Consider the following 23,404-nt stretch of genomic DNA (forward strand, 5'->3'; position numbering starts at 1 on the left):
CAGAAAATACAGAATCGGATGGTTGTCAGTGGTTAGAAAACAAAAGAAAAGCGTGAAAACCGTTTTTTGAAAAAATGGGCGCGTTTTATTTTCATTGTATAAACCTCATCGATATAGTTGTTTCCTTCTCTCTAATCCAGTACGAGAGCTTATCCAGCCAAACCCGAACTATTCGGACTAACAACTGGTAGTAAGAGATGTCAATCGTAACCTTCAAATTATAGTTTAAATACATAATTTGCAAAAGAAGATTGAAAATTCCGCGATAGAGCTCAAATAATGGTCTGAAAGCATTATTGATACAGGTGTTGGAAGTAGCTTGGATCACAGGTTAATTCGGATCTCTTGCAATTACCTTAGACCTTAGTTGCTCGAGTGCCTACAAGGGTACAGAGGGCGTCAGAGAATAGCCCCCAATCTTCCCTTAAGTGAGACGTCTGGAGAGCTCTTCTCTCACGGTCGTGCGTTCTACTGAGGGTGTTCTTTGGTCTTCCTCCGTGATGGATCCCCTCCAGTTTGCAATTAAGGAGCATTTTAGGATGTCTCTGAGCTGGTATACGGAGGATATGTCTGGTTGGTATTTCCGAGCACAATCCTCGTCATTGCTAACCTAGTCTCTCAAGCTGTTCTTTAGGATCTGGCGAAGACAGTTGTTTCAAAGTCGGTAAGACTTTTCCCCTTTTCCGTAGTTCCTCTGCTGTAAGGCATTCCATACAGCAACTAACAAGAGACAAAACATTACTTTGGAACAGCCTAATCTTCAGCTTCGGTGAGCATACTTGAATTATGGACTTCATTCTTAAATCCTGTTGTTGGAAATATTTGAAGGCAATAAATTTGAATAACCTGACCTTTTTTGTTTGTGTAGATTAAGTACTAGCTTTTCTTTTGTCGTGGGATCCAAACTGCATCCACCAACTGCACATTTTATACTACCCATACGGAGTTAAACACGTCCGAGATTTCGGAGGTTTTCTGAAGAATAGCCCCTTCTAAATATGTTTCGTAAACATTTAGCACCAAGGCAGAATAATTGTTCAGTATCTGTGTACCCTGGAGAATCTTGCTTGGGTGTTAGACATTCTTGCACCATGATTAGGAGACAGGGCTTGGCACAAAAACATCTAGCACATAACTCATACGGTGACTCACCATGAAAGAAAACAGCTAGTGTGATAGACTGCTTAAACAGTGAACAGCTTTAAGTGATTAGTGGATATCCATATAGTTTTTTTTCATACTATTCTAAAATCAGCAATTCAGTATGAGCTTTATTTAACTTGCAACTCTATTATCAATATAAAGCAAAGCTTTAAACATTTTTCACCGTCACACGAAGATCGTCTCTTCTTCACTGTAAAATCAGAACTTCTTCTTGTAAACGATAATGGTGCTGATGAAATTACATGAGAGGATTGCTGGCATAACTCGTATCCTTGACACAGAGAAGACTTGACCTGAAAGCACACCACGTATAAGATGAAGCGGTCAGGTAAGACTAAGTGCACACCTTGTATTAATAAGGCTTATGGAGGCTATCAGTCCACAGCTTGTATTTACGAAATAAAGTTATTAAATCAATTATGAGGTATGTTTTTCTTTTTTTAACGTAAAGATGGAATTTTTTTGTTGACACCAGACGACACGGCTTGAAAAACTGCAGCGGAAGCATGTAAAGTGATTTTCGGTTACAAACGACTATACGAGGTGTGCACGCAGCAGCCGCGATATGCCCTTCACACCCCTCAATATGCCACTACCGTTTTATCCGGTATCGAAAAAGATTTTGTGTAGAATATGTGTAATTATGAAAAAACTTTCAAAATATACTATGTGAAAAATATTGAAGATATGACAAATATCTTCTTATTAAATGCGTATATTTTGTAATCTTTGAAAAAAACAAAAAAAAAACAAACAAACAACGCGATAATTCTAGTGAAAAGCCTTTTTTCCAACTTATACCCCGTATTTTGGCGAAAAATTTCGGGCTTTTCTCTATGATCAGCCCAATATAAAGTAAAAGTAAAAATAGAGACAACAATTAGTTTTACCTTTTTAAAGTCATTTTATGTATTTACAAGTTTCAGCCTTTGTCAGTGAATGTTAAAAAACTAATTTTATCATTTTTAGGAGAGTTGGTGAGCCTCCGAGTGTTGATGGAGATATTTTTTAATGGTAAGCCTTTGTCACAGGTGCATGAGGTGCGTTATTTGGGCTTCCAGCTAGAATGTAATTTGTCTTGGAAGCACCTTAGTGATCTTGTTGCAGCTAAAGTTGCTAGAGGTCTAGGAATTTTGCGTCGTTTGAAGCATTTTTTAACTTTATCGGTTCTTTTATTATTATATCATAGTATTGCTGCGCCTTATATTTCTTATGGTTGTGTCATTTGGTCTAGCAATTTTTATGCAAATATCAAAAGAGTGCAGATTTTACAAAATAAAACGGTACGTCTTCTTGGGAATTATATAGAAAATGTGAATGATACCGCGTCATGTTTTAAAAAATTAAGAGTGATTAACATTGGTCAGATTCGCGATTACCAAGATGCTATTTTTGCCTATAGATGTTGGAATGATTTATGTCCTCCAGTTTTTACAATTTTTTTTTCGCGTAAATAGTTCACTCCACAGGTATGCGACTAGAGAGGCGGAAAATTTTACGGTTGAGTATCGAGACACCACACGTGCAGGTTTCGGAATTCGGTATTTGGCTCCGGCTATTTGGAATGATATCCCAGTTGGCGTTTGAGAAGCTGAACACATTGGGTCGTTTAAAGTAAAAATAAAAAAAACATTTATTGGGAGAGGGGAGATAATTTATTATTATTGTCATTATTAATGTCTTAATTTTTTTTTCTTCATAGTTTTTGGTTTTAATGGTTAATTGAGAGAGAGAGAGAGTGTTCAGGTCTTTTTTTTTCTTTTTTTTTAATTAAATTTGTAAAAGGTTGAGAATTAGAGGATTGCAGCCGTCTTTCATCAGGCTTTTTGAGCCTTCCCCGGGCGGTTGCTTGTATATAGTTTATTTTGTAATTAGTAGTAAATAAAGCAAGTCAAGTCAAGTCACTTATATTTTTATTCAGGGTTTAAATTAACTTCATGGTTAATTTCGGCTTCTTCTAGAGACCGATATGGCTTTCTCTTATCAGTTATTCCTCTTTTATTGCCTGCGATTGCAATGACATTTGCGACACATGAGATGAATCAGACAGCGGCGAGACTATTGTGTGGTATGTAGACATCGGTGGTTGGTGCAGTGATGTAGTTGCTATCTCGTCAATAAGTGAGAAAACTCGTCGTTTGAACACCTTAATTTGAGTATCATTGAGGTCTTCTAATTCTGGCATTAAGCTAAGCAAAAACATTTTGAGACTCTCTTGCTTGTCAATTTTCCCAGACATAGTCTCTGTCTCGTTTTCGTTGAGTTTAGCTTTTTTAGCTTTGAAGTATTCAGCCACACTTCGATCTGCTTCTGCTGACGCTCGGTTTTTTGATGTGAAATTCCTCTTCCTGTCCCGAGAGGATAAGTATTGTGTAGGTGGTGGGATTACTTCTTCAGGCACCTCTTGGTAGGTTTGAGAGGGCACCCTATGCGAGAAGTCTGCATAAGAGGCATTATCTTGAGGAGTTTCTTCGTCCACAACAGAATCATTGGCATCCCAACATAGTGGTGCTAATGGCAAATTCCCCGATGAAGAAGGAGCTGATGTTTTAATGAATGGCAAACAAAATTGCATGGCTTCTTCTAAATAGTATGCTTTTTTTTTAGCCCCAGATCCACTTGGTGGAGGTTTCATTTTACGCTGAAAAACTGTCCGCAGATTACGCCACTTCTCTTTGCATTCAGCAACTGAAATGAAACAAAATGAACAAATAGTAGGCTACACTTGTCTAATGTTTTATTATTTTTTAACTGTTGGAAAGTTTTAGGTTATTATTTCAAAAATGAAAACAATTTTTATCACGTAAAAATCAGAAAACAATGGAAAATGGTTAACTACAATAGTTTTCAACACCCATCTTGGTGTGGACAATTGTTCTTAACACTTTGGTGATTTTGTTTGATCGGACAATTACCGAGAAACAAATTACCCTTTATATTTTTATCCTTTTTGTATATATTTTTAAGTTAAATAACTATTAATTTTTATCTTTGCTTTGTTACAGGTACTTAGGAACAGGTGAAACTTTTATGGCACTCTCATTATACTTTGCAAGAGGCAAGGGCGCCCATGTGGGGGGCGGAGGGGTGCTGCCCCCCACTGGCTGAATGATGCTGCCTTATATTTTCATATTTTTGTTTTGAGATTTTTATTATACAGCATTGGAAATGCCGATTAGACCAGGTAAGCCCCCCTCTAACATTCAGCTTATGGGCGCCCATGGCAAGAGGCGAGACCACTATCAGAAAAATAATCAAGGAGACTACGGAGATAATCTGGAATAAACTGAAGGATAATTATATGCCTATACCCACAAGAGATGATTTTAAACATATTGCTGATCGTCTTGAGCTGTTATGGAACCTTCCAAATTGCATTGGTACCTTGGACGGAGAGCATATCACAATTGAAAATTTCCCCAGAACAGGTTCAGAAAACTTCAACTATAAGCACTTCCGGTACTTGTGCATTTTATGGTACCCACGAAAGAAGTCAAGTTTGGTTAATGCTAATGAAATATAATAAAGTAGGATGAATATATAATAGTTTAGAAACAAATTTGGGTTATATATTTGCACATTAGGGGGGGGGGGTGGGGTTGGGGTAGGGGTAAAGCATAGCATATATTAAATACATAACCTAACCTAGGTACCCCCCCCCTAAACCCCCAAAAAAAACAGTTTAAAAATAGTAAACGCAATGAAGACCACGCTTTGCATTCCATATCTCTATTGCAAATACCCATTTGACGGGTATCCATTAGTAGTTCCTTGTACAATATATAGCGGTGGGTACCATAAAGTGCACAAGAACCACACTTCTACTCAACCGTACTACTGACATGCTGCATTCAGACGGCCTTTTCACCATGATAAACCCAGGGTTTGCTGGTCGTAACAGCGATGGAGGCATTTACAAAGCCTGCGCAATGAACTATTGGTTAACTCACGGGGGTTTGGAAATCCCTCCTCCTTCCCCATTACAAAATAATAAAACAAACTCTGAGTTTCCTCATTCCCCATCCCTATCCCTTCCCCATTGCGAAATCATGAAACAAACTGCGTTTCCTCATTACTTTGTTGCTGATGAAGCGTTCCCATTGTCACGGAATTTACTGAGGCCCTATACAGGCAAAAATCTCGACAATATTAAGAGAATCTTTAACTATAGATTAAGCCGAGGGCGAAAAACAATGGAATGTTTATTCGGAATGGCAGCAGAAAAGTTTGCTGTGGTAACTGGGCCCATACTATTAGTGATTCAGCAACAGTGAATAACATAATAAAAGCGGCCGGCTTACATCCTTCACAACTTCGTACGGAAACGAGATGGAATGGAGTACAGGAATCAAGACTATCCAATTAAGGAGACGGTGATGGATGTACCATCCGACATACGAAATCTGGTGATAAATGAAGGATCTTCACCAACTACTTTAAGGAATTATCTGGCAAACTATTTCCTTTCTCCTCGTGCTTCGCTACCATAGCAGTGGAAACTCGTATTGGGAAGTCAAAAGGCTATTTATGAAATGTTTAATTTTTTTTAACTGTCAAATAAATAAGTTTGCAAAACTTCATATTTTCAAAAAAAAATGCAATTATACAGTCTGAAATATATATTATAAACTTTCTTACCTGACATGTTTACTTCAGCTGCTACCATTTGCCAAGCTTTCTCTGTCACGTTTTTCCTTGAGTACGCTGGAAGTTTATAGTTGTACAGCTCTTCATGCTTTTCTACTTCTTCTACGAACTTCACGTTTAATTCCTGGTCTGACATGTTGAGAGCCAAAATAATTGGACAATATCAACGCGGCAGCTCCCAAAAATGTGTGGGACAACACTGCAACGCAACTGTGACCACGGCTGGAGGCTCATACGGAACCGGTTTTAGACTGATTGGAAACCAGTCTCATCGGGATTGCCTCGTGGGCGGGCCCCCGCTCTACTTGAAGGCGATGGTCACAAAACAGTTGCGTACGCAATCGGTTAGCAATTCTAGTCTCAAAACAATTGCCCCGTGGGCGCTGGGCCTTACACTCGATGAAAACCAGTCTATTCAAAGGGGAATGGTTCTCATTGGCTATTAGTGGCGAAAATCAATTACAATAATCTATATTGGACGACAAGAGAATTGCAGTTTAGTTTGTAATACACACATCCCGCACTATGCCACAGCTCTATCACCCGTTTTCATGCCAATCAAGCTAAAATATGTAATCCAGTAAGAAAAGTGCATTTCAAAGACATTTGTGCAAGAATAAAATACGGTACTTTCGCATTAGATAGGCCCCTCTAAAGAATTCATTAAGAGATGCTCGATGCTACAGTCAAACGGGTGTTGAAAACCCCGTTTTGATACAAGATGATTCAAGACACCTCTGAGAGAAACACTTTGTCTCGACTGGTTTTAGTTGCGTATACGATATTAAACTGCGTTCTTTTTGGAGTTTAGATGGGGAAAAAGGTACCTAGGTTAGGTTTCATTACATATTTAATATATGCTATGCTTTGCCCCCACTCCCCCTAATGTGCAAATATATAGCCCAAATTTGTTTCTAAACTATTATATAGTCATCCTATTTTATTTTATTTCATTAGCATTAACCAAACTAGACTTTTTAGAGAGGCCCATCTAATGCGAAAGTACCTAAAAGACAAAGCATTTCTAATTTATTCGGGACATATACTCTTATTCTTCACATCATGTACACCTACGCAGATATTATTATCCATATTTTACTATTCAAATAGTATTTGGAACCGAGTCAACTATTTTTGTCAATCTGATAGTTAAAAGATAGTTGAAAAAGGAAAAAGAAACCACTCAATCAAATACAATTTGGCTGAGACGCAAGATAGAGCCGACGTCAGAACCAGACAGCCTAGAGCTGATTCTCATACAAACTACTAGATACTCGAATGTTCGGTTAGAAACAACAAGTCTGGTTTCCGGAGTCCCAATCAAATGGGAATTGTAAGTTTCCCATTCAACATGAGAGATAAAATTTTAAGATTCAATTCAAATAAATTCATTCAAAATTGACGTTATTCTTAATGGAAAATTACAAAAGATAATTACACACACTGATGAATGTAAATGTATCATTTTCTTCTCGCTTTTTGGAGCGCCGGGGCGGCGATTCGGATTTGTAAACCCAGCCAAAGGTGGAATTTCCATTGATGGAGAGGAGGGGTGATACTACAGAACAGCATATTTCAGTTCATTTATCTTAATTGTGCCCTGTTTCCAGAAGCGGTTTAGGGGGGGGGGGGAGGGGGCACTTGCCCCAGGCACAGACATTTTAGAGGCTCAACATTTCAAATAAATAACCTAATGGTTAAAATCATTTTGCGATTTTTGAAATTTCACTTTTATTAAAATTGAATAAATTTTTTTTTTTTAACAGAAAGTTTTTTAGTACTTTTGAAAACACAGTGTTTCAGAAGTCGTTCTTAAAGAATTAGCAGAAAATTTAAACTTTAGCGTAAAGAGCGAGATGTTGAAGAGGAGGCAACCCCCTTCATATCCGAAATAATTTCTGTTCGTTTCAAGTTTTAACGTCACTCCATACTTTCTGTTAAAAAACTAGTTTTTTATATTTGATTTCTGAACCTTTTTGAAGTAATGCAGGTTTTGAAAATTTGAAACCGTAGATGAATAATTAAAACGAAATTTGCATATTAATTTTTTTGGGTTCCTTAAAAAGGGCACTAAAACTTATAATTCTATTTAGGAACGTTTTTATTAGTAATAATACACGTAACTTACGAATGTTCTCCCAATTCTTTAAGAACGACTTCTGAAACACTGTGTTCGTTAAAATGGAACAATGAAAAGCTTTTTTCATTATAATGCTGAATCATAGGCAGCGCGCCAGCGCTGCCTAAGTAAAGAACGATGTGAGTACAATGTGTTTTTTTTCTCTATCCGGGCACTTTGTATCGAAGGAGTTGTCGTAGAATCTTCGAAAAGGGCTCATTCGATTGGAAATGGGAGTGGCTAGTGCCCTTTTTAATTGTCGAAAGTGATTGAAGGGTAACTAGCCCCCCCCCACGCCCATTAGTCCACCAAATAGACCCAAACCAAATTTGGAGATAGCCCTTTTGTTCAGCGTAGTAGATTTCCAGAGAAAAAATATGTTTTTGTGGAGGACACTCCCCCACAACCCTCAAGGCAAGGGTTTTAAGTTATGCCCTGTGGGCATATATGGTTTTTATAGAACGCGTTGTCTTGGAAACTTCAAAACAGGCTCATTCGATTGGAAATTCAAAGGGCTAGTGCCCTTTTTAACAGTCGAAAGTGATTGGAGGGCAACTAGCCCCCCCACGCCCATCATTCCCCATAACATATCGAATCAAAATTTGAGATAGCCATTTCATTCAACGTAGTTTTTAAGCTCTGTAAATTAGGTCTTTGAGGATGACAACCTCTTTACATCCCTAAGGGCAGGGGTTGTAAGTTATGCCCTGGGGACATATAAAGTTTTTATAGAACACGTTGTCGTAGAAACTTCAAAAAAGGCTCATTTGATTAGAAATTGAAATGGCTTTTGCCCTTTTTAATAGTCGAAAGTAAATGGAAAGCAACTAAACGCCTTTTTATGTTCGCCATGCTCCCGAGCACATCTAATAAGCATTGGTAGGTAGCTGATTTTTTCACTACAGTTGAAGTTTAGAAAATCGTACCTTTACGCTAGACACTCCCCCCAAAGTATTCATGGCACAAATTATAAGCTTCACCTTAGAGGCACACAAGTTTTTACTGAAGTCTGAGCTAGAGAAATTAGAAAAAAGGCGCTCTCAAGTGAATCAACTGAGATCTTGTACCCCTATCATGAGTCGAAAGTGATTTTATGGCAACTAGCCCCCCTCTCCCACCTTTCCCCCAAACACATCCAATCCAAATTTTTAGATAGCCATCTTATTCAGTGTTTTGGATTACCAGATAGAAATTATGTCTTTGAGGAGGACACCCCCCCACAGCCCTCTGGGCACGGGTTGTAAGTTATGCCCTGGGGGCATATAGGACTTTTACTGAACGCGTCGTCGTAGAAACTTAAAAAATGATTCATTCGATTGGAAGGCAACAAACACCCCTTCCACGCCCACCATTTCCCCAAACATATCCGATCAAAATTTCTTAATACCCATTTTGTTGCATGAAGTTTAAAGTTCAGGAAATTATACCTTTGAGCAGGACACTCTCCCCATAGTCTTCAAGGCAAGGGTTATAAGTTATGCCCTGGGGGCATATAAGGTTTTTATTGAAATGGGCAACTAACCCCCCTCTCACGCCCACTATTTTCCCAAACACATAGCATCAAAATTTTGAGATATCTCTTTTCTTCAACGTAGTCGAAAGTTCTGGAAATTAGGTCTTTTAGGATAAAAACCCCATCAGAGCTTTCAGTGCAAGGGTTGTAATTTGTGCCCTGGGGGCATAAGTAGAAAGGCCTCATGAGGTCCTACCCCTCACCCCTGCTGCCATCTACAATTTAGTTTAATGCCGACGGGGGTCCATATATGGGCTTAGAGTCCCTAGGGAGAACACCTGTGCTGTCAGTCGTGACGGGGCACCATATATGGGCATAGAGTCCCTAGGGAGAACACCTGTGCTGTCAGTCCCGATCCCACACCATATAAGTAGTAAGGCCATAGGGAATATGAACCCTACATTCAACCCTACAAGAATATGCTCAAAAGTGTACGCACTTTGAACCCTACGCCTGAGGCATGAATATGCGTGTAGTTTAACCGGTACATTGGCTTACCACGGGTCAGTCACCTATTACTAGGAACGATACTTACCCTACCAAACGGGTTTTCTAATGTGACACACATTTTTTGTGTGTCAGTCGGTTAGAGAAAGCTGGTGGTCACACTAACTTGATTAGTAGTTGGATTCGGATATAAAGAGTAATTTTCATTGTAGTTCATATTAGTAAGAGAATTATAAAAATCTTGAATCTGGAAAATGAAAAAATAAGTATTTAAACAAAATGTACGATCCTGCTAATTAAAGAATAGTAGGCTACACTCAGAATTGTTTGCATGAGGGTTCAGTTAAAGAGGTCTCAATTGCACGAGGGTTCAGATGCATGGGGGTTCACTTGCTTAGGGTTCAGTTGCACGGGGATTCAGTTACAATGGAACCCGCACAAAAACAATGGGACACACACAAAAGCCAAATGAATGACATTGCGACTTGACCTAGCTTTACCTCTCCGATGTGGTCTGTATAATACACATCTGGGGAGGGGAGAATGGAGGTAAATATTTAGTTTACAAAATGCTAGGAGGACTTGAGTTTTGTGGGTAGGGTGAAAAATGGTACTTATTCAATATCCTGGTAAACATTATACCTCATTCTTTTATTCCTTCTTGTCTCGTGACTGGAGAGCTAAACTGTAGCTTTGGTAACAATTTTTAAACAATCAAGAATGATAATGAAACTTGTGGTTGATGATTAAGACATGGATTTGTCTAATTCTCGTCAGAAAACCAAATCATATTCAAATATTTTCTTGGGGTGAAAATTTTAAGTTTTTGTATTAATTTGGATTTTAGCTCACATTTAACAAACTTAGTCGTAGTTAAGTGAAAGTGTTTTTCTGAACTTTCTGAGGGGGAGGGGGTAACTATTTAGTTTAAGAAATTAGTTTACGAGTAGAAAAATGCTTCACTACAGATAAGGCTATTGTGTTTTTTTTTCTGATCTTTCTGAGGGAGGTGGGTGGGGGCAACTATTTAGTTTAAGAAATTAGTTTACGAGTAGAAAAATGCTTCACTACAGATAAGGCTATTGTGTTTTTCTGAACTTTCTGAGAGAGGTGGGGGGTAGCTTTTTAGTTTAAAAATTAGATTACGAGTAGAAAAATGCTTCACTACAGATACGGCTAGTGTGTGTTTCTGAACTTTCTGAGGGAGGAGGGGATAACTATTTAGTTTAAAAAATAAGTTTACGAGTAGAAAAATGCTTCACTACAGATAAGGCTATTGTATTTCTCTGAAATTTCTGAGGGGGGATGGCGATGGTAACTATTTAGTTTAAGAAATTAGTTTACGAGTAGAAAAATGCTTCACTACAGATAAGGCTATTGTGTTGTTCTGAACTTTCTCAGAGAGGGGGAGGGTAATTTTTTAGTTTAAAAATTAGTTTACAAGTAGAGAAATGAGTCGAGACAGCTCAGACTATTGTGTTTTTCTGAACGTTCTGAGGGAGGAGGGGGTAACTATTTAGTGTAAGAAATTAGTTTACGAGTAGAAATATACTTCAATACAGATAAGGCTCTTGTGTTTTTTTGAACTTTCTGAAGGAGGAGTGGGTAACTATTTAGTTTAAAAATTAGTTTACGAGTATAAAAATGCTTCACTACAGATAAGGCTATTGTGTTTTTTTTCTGAACTTTCTGAGGGAGGAGTGGGTAACTATTTAGTTTAAGAAATTAGTTTACGAGTAGAAAAATGCTTCACTACAGATAAGGCTATTGTGTTTTTTTTTCTGAACTTTCTGAGGGAGGAGGGCGGGGGTAACTATTTAGTTTAAGAAATTAGTTTATGAGTAGAAAAATGCTTCACGTATTTTTACGTAAAAACAACTTCAACCGTGCCCAGCCCCCGGCGATCAGAAATTAAAGTATAAAGAAGTTTCTTTAACTGATAGTAAGGAGCTACATAAAAACTTAAAAACGGACAGACAATAGATTTTTACGTGAAAACAGCTTCAACAGGGCCCAACCCCCCGCGATCAGAAATTAAATTATAAAAAAAGTTTCTTCAAGTGAAAGTAAGGAGCAACATCAAAACTTAAAAACGGACAGAAAATATATTTTTACGTGAAAACAACTTCAACCGTACCCAACCCCCCGCGATCAGAAATTAAATTAAAAAAAAGTTTATTAACCTCTTGAATACACAATACCGAAATTTCATTCAACTTTCATTTAAGAAAATTATGGAAAATACAATTCTCTAGTTCAAATGTGAAACTTAAGTCCAGTTTTGGATACTCTTAATGATGAGAACAGATGATTCTAATTCAATATTTTTTTTTTTCATAAAAACATACTTTTTTTTGAACTTCGAAATTATTCAACTTTATTTTTTTATTTTATAATTTTTTTTTGTATGTATCTTAAAATGACAAAATATGCTTACGGTTCTAACAGTTGTACTCTATGATTTCTCAGAGACACGATGCGGTTTTCCCACTGGTACTCTATGGCCGGTTATCGACACTACCTAGTTTATTGCATGCATTAAATCAGTATTTCTTACGCAGTGGAACGATAAACACATAAGTCTTATCTTAAAAAAAAAAGTGAAGATGGTGCATTTTAATAAAGTGTGTTCACATGACAATGTTATTGTAGCATTGAATGCCAACAAGGAGAAGTATTTAAACTATTAAACAAGTACAAGTGGTAGCACTATTGGAAATGTATGCATGAATTTTCATGACAGTAAGGACTTAAATTTCTTTAGAATCCCAAAAAGATTCCATTGTACAAATGGTGGATATGCAAGATTGAGATTTCCGGAGATAATTGCACTCAAAGAGAATGCAAACATAAAGATAAGCGTTGATGATAGAGGACAACTCCTTCCTACTGTTGCAGGTAACACATTACCAACTGATACATCCAATCGTCATCTTTTAGGTATTAGCATTCAACGGAAGGTCAATAAAAGAAAGGCCTACTCTTCTACGAATAACGTAAACCATATCTTGGCTACGTGCCGAAACTGTTACCTGTGAAAAAATAATGTTATAATAGACAGTGAAATTACCAGAAAAATTAAAAGGTCATTGTCTGAAAATATCAATATGGAATATCAAGATGAATTGATGAAAAACAAAGTGCCAGCAAATGTTACTAGCATTAATCAAACAGTCGATGAATCAAATAATAGCAAAGATGAAACGTATATTGAACCTGTCGGTGACACACCAGTAAATATTGTGTATGACTCAAAATGGAACAATGATTATTCTGCCGATTACGACTTAAGAGAAGACAATAGCTACAATATCAAGAGTGAACATGGTGAACTATTTTATGGAACAGATTCAAAATGACCAAAGTTGATCATTGATATTAATAATGTATCATAACATATTTTTTTATTAATATTCTACATAGCGTTATTTCATTAAAAGTGTATTATACAATACATTTTTACGCTTTCATTATTTTTAGAGTAAGCTAGCATATAAAACGTTTAGAATGTCTATTAAAACATTGGAGATGTAAGAAACGGATTTCGCATGCATCTATTGTCAGACACATGGGATAACATTGTTCTATAAACTGTTCATAAACAAAAAATAGTTGGGACAAGAAAAAAAACCTAAAATAATGTCATGAAATCATTTTCAACCCTCAGACCTGGGGTGCGTTGGGATTGAATCATAGAGAAACAACGAATTTACTTTTTTTTTTAAATGTCACTCAAAGACGTTTCGTTCTTTTCACTGGCTTTAAATTGTATACAAATGAGCCAATCAGGTGTTACAATCCTTTTGTTTGTTCAAAATTCAACAAAGCAACGTGGGTTAGGCTACTTTATTTTGCATGTTATTTTTAAAGCCGATTAAGATGAAGAAATGTCTTCAAAGTCAAGACTATAAGAAAAAAAAAGTTCTGGATATTTTTGACAGTTTGTAGTTTATGCACTAATATCGATATCAGTAACGATTCTATTTGAACTTTCTCCAAGTTGATCAAATTTTTCTCTAAACGGTTCATGATAAAAAATAGTTTGGGACAAGAAAAAAAAAACCTAAAATAATGTCGTGAAATCATTTTCAACACTCAGAGCAGGGGGGTGTTGAGATTGAATCATAGAGAAACAATGAATTTACTTTAAAAAAAATGCGACTCAAAGACGTTTTGTTCTTTTCACTGGCTTGAAATTGCATACAAACGAGCCAATCAGATGTTACAATCCTTTGGTTTGCTCAAAATTCAACAAAGCAACGAGGGTTAGGCTACATTATTTTGCATGTTATTTTTAAAGCCGATTAAGATGAAGAAATGTCTTCAAAGTCAAGGCTATAAGAAAAAAAAAGTTCTGGATATTTTTCTCAGTTTGTAGTTTATGCACTAATATCGATATCAGTAACGATTCTATTTGAACTTTCTCCAAGTTGATCAAATTTATCTCTAAACGGTTCATGATAAAAAAATAGTTTGGGACAAGAAAAAAAAACTAAAATAATGTATATTTTTGTCAGTTTGTAGTTTATGCACTAATATCAATATCAGTAAAGATTCTATTTGAACTTTCTCCAAGTTGATCAAATTTATCTCTAAACGGTTCATGATAAAAACAATAGTTTGGGACAAAAAAAAAACTAAAATAATGTTGTGAAATCATTTTCAACACGCAGAGCAGGGGGGTGTTGGGATTGAATCATAGAGAAACAACGAATTCACTTTAAAAAAAAAGGTGTGTGTGTGTGTGTGTGTGTGTGTGCGTATGCGTACGCGTATGTGTGTACGTATATATATATGCGTATATGTGTGTGTGCGTGTATGTGTGTACGTGTGTGGTCTATCGACCTAGTGGTACAAAGTATCGTAAGTGGCTCATTTGACTGGAAATTAAATTTTATGTAACGATTTCTTCAAATAAGATTGAGATGTGTTTTATACTGCTCACAGTGTAGAATGTGCTACTCACGCCTCGTTTCAAATATTTTCGTATATCGACTAGCAGTACTAAAATATCGTAAGAGGGCTCATCTGACTGGACATCAAACAGTCCATAGTGACCGATTGATGTAATAGTCCAAAAAGTTGGGTTGATCTAGGTTCACTTAGAGTGGCGCGCCACTCTAAGTAAACCTAGATCAACCCAACTTTTGACTTTTGGCGTGAGAGGCGGCGTAGTTACCATCCAATCTTTTTGGTCACTTAAAAATGGCACTAGAACTTTTAATTTCCAGTCAAATGAGCCCTCTTACGATATTTTAGTACCACTAGGTCGATAGACCAAAAATATTTTGAAACAAAATTTTAGTAACACATTCTACACTGTGAGCAGTATAAAAACAAATCCTCTTGATATTATTTGAAGAAATCGTTACATAAAAATTTAATTTCCAGTCAAATGAGCCCTCTTACGATATTTTAGTACCACTAGGTCGATAGACCACACACACACACACACACACACACACACACACACACACACACACACACACACACACACACACACACACACACACACACACACACACACACACACACACACACACACACACACACACACAGACACACACACACCTTTTTTTTTTTAAAGTGAATTCGTTGTTTCTCTATGATTCAATCCCAACACCCCCCTGCTCTGCGTGTTGAAAATGATTTCACAACATTATTTTAGGTTTTTTTTCTTGTCCCAAACTATTTTTTATCATGAACCGTTTAGAGATAAATTTGATCAACTTGGAGAAAGTTCAAATAGAATCGTTACTGATATCGATATTAGTGCATAAACTACAAACTGACAAAAATATACGTTATTTTAGTTTTTTTTCTTGTCCCAAACTATTTTTTTTATCATGAACCGTTTAGAGATAAATTTGATCAACTTGGAGAAAGTTCAAATAGAATCGTTACTGATATCGATATTAGTGCATAAACTACAAACTGAGAAAAATATCCAGAACTTTTTTTTCTTATAGCCTTGACTTTGAAGACATTTCTTCATCTTAATTGGACTTAAAAATAACATGCAAAATAAAGTAGCCTAACCCTCGTTGCTTTGTTGAATTTTGAGCAAACAAAAGGAGTGTAACATCTGATTGGCTCGTTTGTATGCAATTTCAAGCCAGTGAAGAGAATGAAACGTCTTTGAGTCACATTAAAAAAAAAGTAAATTCGTTGTTTCTCTATGATTCAATCCCAACGCCCCCCTGCTCTGTGTGTTGATAATGATTTCACGACATTATTTTAGGGTTTTTTTTTCTTGTCCCAAACTATTTTTTTATCATGAACCGTTTATAGAACAATATTATCCCATGTGTATGACAATAGATGCATGCGAAATCCGTTTCTTACATCTCCAATGTTTTAATAGACATTCTAAACGTTTTATATGCTAGCGTACTCTAAAAATAATGAAAACGTAAAAATGTAATGCATAACATATTTTTAATGAAATAATGCTATGTAGAATATTGATACAAAAATATAATATGATACATTATTAATATCAATGATCAACTTTGGACATTTTGAATCTGTTCAAAAAAATAGTTCACCATGTTCACTCTTGATATTGTAGCTATTGGCTTCTCTTAATTCGTAATCAATAGAATAATCATTGTTCCATCTTGAGTCTTACACAATATTTACGGGTGTGTCACCGACAGGTTCAATATACGTTTCATCTTTGCTATTATTTGATTCATCGACTGTTTGATTAATGGTAGTAACGTTTGCTGGCACTTTGTTTTTCATCAATTCATCTTGATATTCCATATTGATATTTTCAGACAATGCCCTTTTAATTTTTCTGGCAATTTCACTGTCTATTATTACATTATTTTTACACAGGTAACAGTTTCGACACGTAGCCAAGATATGGTTTACGTTATTCATAGAAGAGTAGGCCTTTCTTTTATTGACCTTCCGTTGAATGCTAAAGACTAAAAGAAGATGCTTGGATGTATCAGTTGGTAATATGTTACCTGCAACAGTAGCAAGGAGTTGTCCTCTATCATCAACGCCTATCTTTATGTTTGCATTCTCTTTGAGTGCAATCATCTCCGGAGATCTCAATCTCGCATATCCACCATTTGTAGAATGGAATCTTTTCGGTATTCCAAAGAAATTTAATTCCTTACTGTCATGAAAATGTATGCATACATTTCCAATAGTGCTACCACTTGTACTTGTTTCATAGTTTAAATACTTCTTCTTCTTGGCATTCAATGCTACAATAACATTGTCATGTGAACACACTTTATTAAAATGTTCCATCTTCACTTTTTTTTTTAGATAAGACTTATGTGTTTATCGTTCCAATGTGTAAGAAATACTGATTTAATGCATGCAATAAACTAGGTAGTGTCGATAACCAGCCATAGAGTACCAGTGGGAAAACCGCATCGTGTCTCTGAGAAATCATAGAGTACAATTGTTAGAACCGTAAGCATATTTTGCCATTTTAAGATACATACAAAAAAAAATAATAAAATAAAAAAATAAAGTTGAATTATTTCGAAGTTTTAAAAAAAAGTATGTTTTTATGAAAAAAAAAATATTGAATTAGAATCGTCAGTCCTCATCATCATGAGCATCTAAAACTGGACTTAAGTTCTACGTTTGAGCTAGATACGTGTATTTTCTACAATATTCTTACATGTAAGTAGAATAAAAGTTTGGTATTGTCTATTCAAGAGGTGAAAACACTTTTTTATAGTTTAGTTTCCGATCACGGGGAGTTGGACATGGTTGAAGTTGTGTTCACATAAAAATCAAGTATCTGTCCGTTTTTAAGTTTTGATGTTGCTCCTTACTTTCAGTTGAAGAAACTTTTTTTTTATAATTTAATTTCTGATCGCGGGGGGTTGGGCACTGTTGAAGTTGTTTTCACGTAAAAATATATTTACTGTCCGTTTTTAAGTTCTGATGTTGCTCCTTACTTTCAGTTGAAGAAACTTTTTTATAATTTAATTTCTGATCGCGGGGGGCTGGGCACGGTTGAAGTTGTTTTCACATAAAAATACGTGAAGCATTTTTCTACTCGTAAACTAATTTCTTAAACTAAATAGATACCCCCGCCCTCCTCCCTCAGAGTAAGATACATACAAAAAAATAATAAAAAAAAAATAAAGTTGAATAATTTCGAAGTTTAAAAAAAAAGTATGTTTTTATTAAAAAAAAAATATTGAATTAGAATCATCATTCCTCATCATTATGACTATCCAAAACTGGACATAAGTTTCACATTTGAACTAGAGAATTGTATTTTCCATAATTTTCTTACATGAAAGTTGAATGAAGTTTCGGTATTGTGTATTCAAGAGGTGAATACACGTTTTTATAATTGAATTTTTGATTGAGTGGGGTTGGGTACGGTTTAAGTTGTTTCACGTAAAAATATATTTTCTGTCCGTTTTTAAGATTTGATGTTGCTCCTTACTTTCACTTGAAGAAACTTTTTTTATAAATTAATTTCTGATCGCGGGGGGTTGGGCCCTGTTGAAGTTGTTTTCACGTAAAAATCTATTTTCTGTCCGTTTTTAAGTTTTGATGTTGCTCCTTACTTTCAGTTAAAGAAACTTTTTTATAATTTAATTTCTGATCGCGGGGGCTGGGCACGGTTGAAGTTGTTTTCACGTAAAAATACGTGAAGCATTTTTCTACTCGTAAACTAATTTCTTAAACTAAATAGTTACCCCCGCCCTCCTCCCTCAGAAAATTCAGAAAAAAAACAATAGCCTTATCTGTAGTGAAGCATTTTTCTACTCGTAAACTAATTTCTTAAACTAAATAGTTACCCTCTCCTCCCTCAGAAAGTTCAGAAAAAAAACACAATAGCCTTATCGGTAGTGAAGCATTTTTATACTCGTAAACTAATATTTAAACTAAATAGTTACCCCCTCCTCCCTCAGAAAGTTCAGAAAAACACAATAGCCTTATCTGTTTAGTGAAGCATTTTTCTACTCGTAAACTAATTTTTAAACTAAATAGTTACCCCCTCCTCCCTCAGAGTAAGATACATACAAAAAAAATAATAAAATAAAAAAATAAATTTGGATGATTTCGAAATTTAAAAAAAAGTATGTTTTTATGAAAAAAAAAAATATTGAATTAGAATCATCAGTCCTCATCATTATGATTATACAAAACTGGACATAAGTTTCACATTTGAACAAGATAATTGTATTTTCCATAATTTTCTTACATGAAAGTTGACTGAAGTTTTGGTATTGTGTATTCAAGAGGTGAAGAAATTTTTTTATAATTTAATTTCTGATCGCGGGGGGTTGGGCACTGTTGAAGTTGTTTTCACGTAAAAATCTATTTTCTGTCCGTTTTTAAGTTTTGATGTTGCTCCTTACTTTCACTTGAAGAAACTTTTTTTATAATTTAATTTCTGATCGCAGGTGGTTGGGCCCTGTTGAAGTTGTTTTCACGTAAAAATCTATTTTCTGTCCATGTTTTGATGTTGCTCCTTACTTTCAGTTGAAGAAACGTTTTTATAATTTAATTTCTGATCGCGGGGGGGTGGGCACGGTTGAAGTTGTTTTCACGTAAAAATCTATTTTCTGTCCGTTTTTAAGTTTTGATGTTGCTCCTTACTTTCACTTGAAGAAACTTTTTTTATAATTTAATTTCTGATCGCGGGGGGTTGGGCCCTGTTGAAGTTGTTTTCACGTAAAAATCTAGTTTCTGTCCGTTTTTAAGTTGCGATGGTGCGCCTTACGTTCAGTTAAAGAAACGTTTTTATCGTTTCCTATCTGATCGCGGGGGGTTGGGCATGGTTGAAGTTGTTTTCGCGTAAAAACATGTGAAGCTTTTTTCTACTCGTAAATTAATTTCTTAAACTAAATAGATACCCCCACCCTCCTCCCTCAGAAATTTCAGAAAAAAAACACAATAGTCTTATCTGTAGTGAAGCATTTTTCTAGTCGTAAACTAATTTCTTAAACTAAATAGTTACCCCCGCCTCCCTCAGAAAGTTCAGAAAAAAAACACAATAGCCTTATCTGTAGTGAAGCATTTTTATACTCGTAAACTAATTTTTAAAATAAATATTTACCCCCTCCTCCCTCAGAAAGTTCAGAAAAACACAATAGCCTTATCTGTAGTGAAGCATATTTCTACTCGTAAACTAATTTTTAAACTAAATAGTTACCCCCTCCTCCCTCAGAGTAAGATACATACAAAAAAAAATAATAAAATAAAAAAATAAAGTTGAATAATTTCGAAGTTTAAAAAAAAGTATGTTTTTATGAAAAAAAAAATATTGAATTAGAATCATCAGTCCTCATCATTATGAGTATCCAAAACTGGACTTAAGTTTCACATTTGAACTAGAGAATTGTATTTTCCATAATTTTCTTACATGAAAGTTGAATGAAATTTCGGTATTGTGTATTCAAGAGGTGAAGAAACTTTTTTATAGTTTAATTTCTGATCGCGGGGGTTGGGCACGGTTGAAGTTGTTTTCACGTAAAAATCTATTTTCTGTCCGTTTTTAAGTTTTGATGTTGCTCCTTACTTTCACTTGAAGAAACTTTTTTTATAATTTAATTTCTGATCGCGGGGGGTTGGGCCCTGTTGAAGTTGTTTTCACGTAAAAATCTATTTTCTGTCCAATTTTTCATGTTTCTCCTTACTTTCAGATGAAGAAACTTTTTTATAATTTAATTTCTGATCGCGGGGGGCTGGGCATGGTTGAAGTTGTTTTTGCGTTACAATACGTGAAGCATTTATCTACTCGTAAACTAATTTCTTAAACTAAATAGTTATCCCCGCCCTCCTCCCTCAGAACGTTCAGAAAAAAAAAAACAATAGCCTTATCTGTAGTGAAGCATTTTTCTACTCGTAAACTAATTTCTTAAAATAAATAGTTACCATCTCCTCCCTCAGAAAGTTCAGAAAAAAAAAACACAATAGCCTTATCTGTAGTGAAGCATTTTTATACTCGTAAACTAATTTTTAAACTAAATAGTTACCCCCACCTCCCTCAGAAAGTTAAGAAAAACACAATAGCCTTATCTTTAGTGAAGCATTTTTCTACTCGTAAACTAATTTTTAAACTAATTAGTTACCCCCTCCTCCCTCATAAAGTTCAGAAAAAAAAACACACATGTTCAGAAAAAAACAAAAGCATTATCTGTAGTGAAGCATTTTTCTACTCGTAAATTAATTTCTTGAACTAAATAGTTACCCCCACCTCCCTCAGAAAGTTCAGAAAAAAATAGCCTTATCTGTAGTGAAACATTTTTCTACTCGTAAACTAATTTCTTAAACTAAATAGTTACCCCCTCCTCCCTCAGAAAGTTCAGAAAAACACAATAGCCTTATCTGTAGTGAAGCATTTTTCTACTCGTAAACTAATTTTAAACTAAAAAGTTAGCCCCCACCTCCCTCAGAAAGTTCAGAAAAACACAATAGCCTTATCTGTATTGAAACATTTTTCTACTCGTAAACTAATTTTTAAACTAAATAGTTACCCCCTCCTTCCTCAGAAAGCTCAGAAAAAAAACACATAAGTTCAGAAAAACACAAAAGCCTTATCTGTAGTGAAGCATTTTTATACTCGTAAACTAATTTCTTAAACTAAATAGTTACCATCGCCATCCCCCCTCAGAAAGTTCAGAAAAATACAATAGCCTTATCTGTAGTGAAACATTTTTCTACTCGTAAACTAATTTTTTAAACTAAATAGTTACCCCCTCCTCCCTCAGAAAGTTCAGAAAAACACAATAGTCTTATCTGCAGTGAAGCATTTTTCTAGTCGTAAACTAATTTTTAAAACTAAAAAGTTACCCCCCACCTCCCTCAGAAAGTTCAGAAAAAACACAATAGCCTTATCTGTAGTGAAGCATTTTTCTACTCGTAAACTAATTTCTTAAACTAAATTGTTACCCCCACCCACCTCCCGCAGAAATATCAGAAAAAAAAACAAAATATTCTTATCTGTAGTGAAGCATTTTTATACTCGTAAAATAATTTCTTAAACTAGATAGTTACCCCCTCCCCCTCAGAAAGTTCAGAAAAAACACTTTCACTTAACTACGACTAAGTTTGTTAAATGTGAGCTAAAATCCAAATTAATACAAAAACTCAAAATTTTCCCCCCAAGAAAATATTTGAATATGATTTGGTTTTCTGACGAGAATTAGACAAATCCATGTCTTAATCATCAACCACAAGTTTCATTATCATTCTTGATTGTTTAAAAATTGTTACCAAAGCTACAGTTTAGCTCTCCAGTCACGAGACAAGAAGGAATAAAAGAATGAGGTATAATGTTTACCAGGATATTGAATAAGTACCATTTTTCACCCTACCCACAAAACTCAAGTCCTCCTAGCATTTTTTAAACTAAATACTTACCTCCATTCTCCCCTCCCCAAATGTGTATTATACAGACCACATCGGAGAGGTAGAGCTAGGTCAAGTCGCAATGTCATTCATTTGGCTTTTGTGTGTGCCCCATTGTTTTTGTGTGGGTTCCATTGCAACTGAATCCCCGTGCAACTGAACCCTAAGCAAGTGAACCCCCATGCATCTGAACCCTCGTGCAAGTGAGACCTCTTTAACTGAACCCTCATGCAAACAATTCTGAGTGTAGCCTACTATTCTTTAATTAGCAGCATCGTACATTTTTTTTAAATACTTATTTTTTCATTTTCCAGATTCAAGATTTTTATAATTCTCTTACTAATATGAACTACAATGAAAATTACTCTTTATATCCGAATCCAACTACTAATCAAGTTAGTGTGACCACCAGCTTTCTCTAACCGACTGACACACAAAAAATGTGTGTCACATTAGAAAACCCGTTTGGTAGGGTAAGTATCGTTCCTAGTAATAGGTGACTGACCCGTGGTAAGCCAATGTACCGGTTAAACTGCACGCATATCCATGCCTCAGGCGTAGGGTTCAAAGTGCGTACACTTTTGAGCATATTCTTGTAGGGTTCACATTCCCTATGGCCTTACTACTCATATATGGGCATGGAATCCCCAGGGAGAAAATGTTTCCGAGAAATTGGTGTTCGTCCAGGAAAATTGTTCCCGGGCGAAGTTTATTAATGTCTTTGGAGTTCATCCAGGAGAATTGTTTCTGGGCGAAGTTTTTTAATGTCTTTGGTGTTTGTCCGAAGAATTGTTTCTGGGCGAAGTTTTTTAATGTCTGACAGATGATGTCAAGGTTGATTGATTTGTCACGAAAGGGGAATTAATTTCCAGGAGAATTCTTTCCAGGCGAAGTTTATTAATGTCTGACGGATGATGTCAAGGTTGATTGATTTGTAACGAAAGGGGAATTATCTCCGGGCGAATCTTTTGATATTAGAGATGAAGAGATTAACGCGGGAAAGGATTTCATAGGAATTTCAAATGTGACAGCGCAGGGATGTCAAAACAAAAGGAACACGCAGAAATTACGTTTAGGGGTTATTTGGGCGAAACCGATTTTGACCTTTTAGGAAATTATTTGGGCGAAACAGTTAGAGTCAATTTTAAAACATGATTTTAGAA

General features: G+C 35.6%; 2 protein-coding genes across 2 annotated transcripts in view; both read right to left on the reverse strand.

Annotated features, from left to right (window-relative positions):
* Positions 1-23,404, reverse strand: part of LOC148939865 (nuclear protein localization protein 4 homolog) — a 217,502-nt gene that overhangs the window by 93,726 nt on the left and 100,372 nt on the right. The window lies entirely within an intron of this gene.
* LOC148939867 (uncharacterized) lies at positions 3,022-6,493 on the reverse strand. The gene is made up of 2 exons (XM_089105987.1): positions 5,803-6,493; positions 3,022-3,852 (listed from the first exon to the last, which is right to left on the reverse strand). The coding sequence occupies exons 1-2, from the start codon at positions 5,945-5,947 to the stop codon at positions 3,152-3,154; spliced, it is 846 nt and encodes a 281-aa protein (XP_088962113.1). The 5' UTR covers positions 5,948-6,493; the 3' UTR covers positions 3,022-3,151.

Source organism: Artemia sp. Qi Xiang Cuo, chromosome 20 (genome assembly GCF_049724085.1).
Source record: "Artemia sp. Qi Xiang Cuo chromosome 20, ASM4972408v1, whole genome shotgun sequence".
Classification (NCBI taxonomy): domain Eukaryota; kingdom Metazoa; phylum Arthropoda; class Branchiopoda; order Anostraca; family Artemiidae; genus Artemia; species Artemia sp. Qi Xiang Cuo.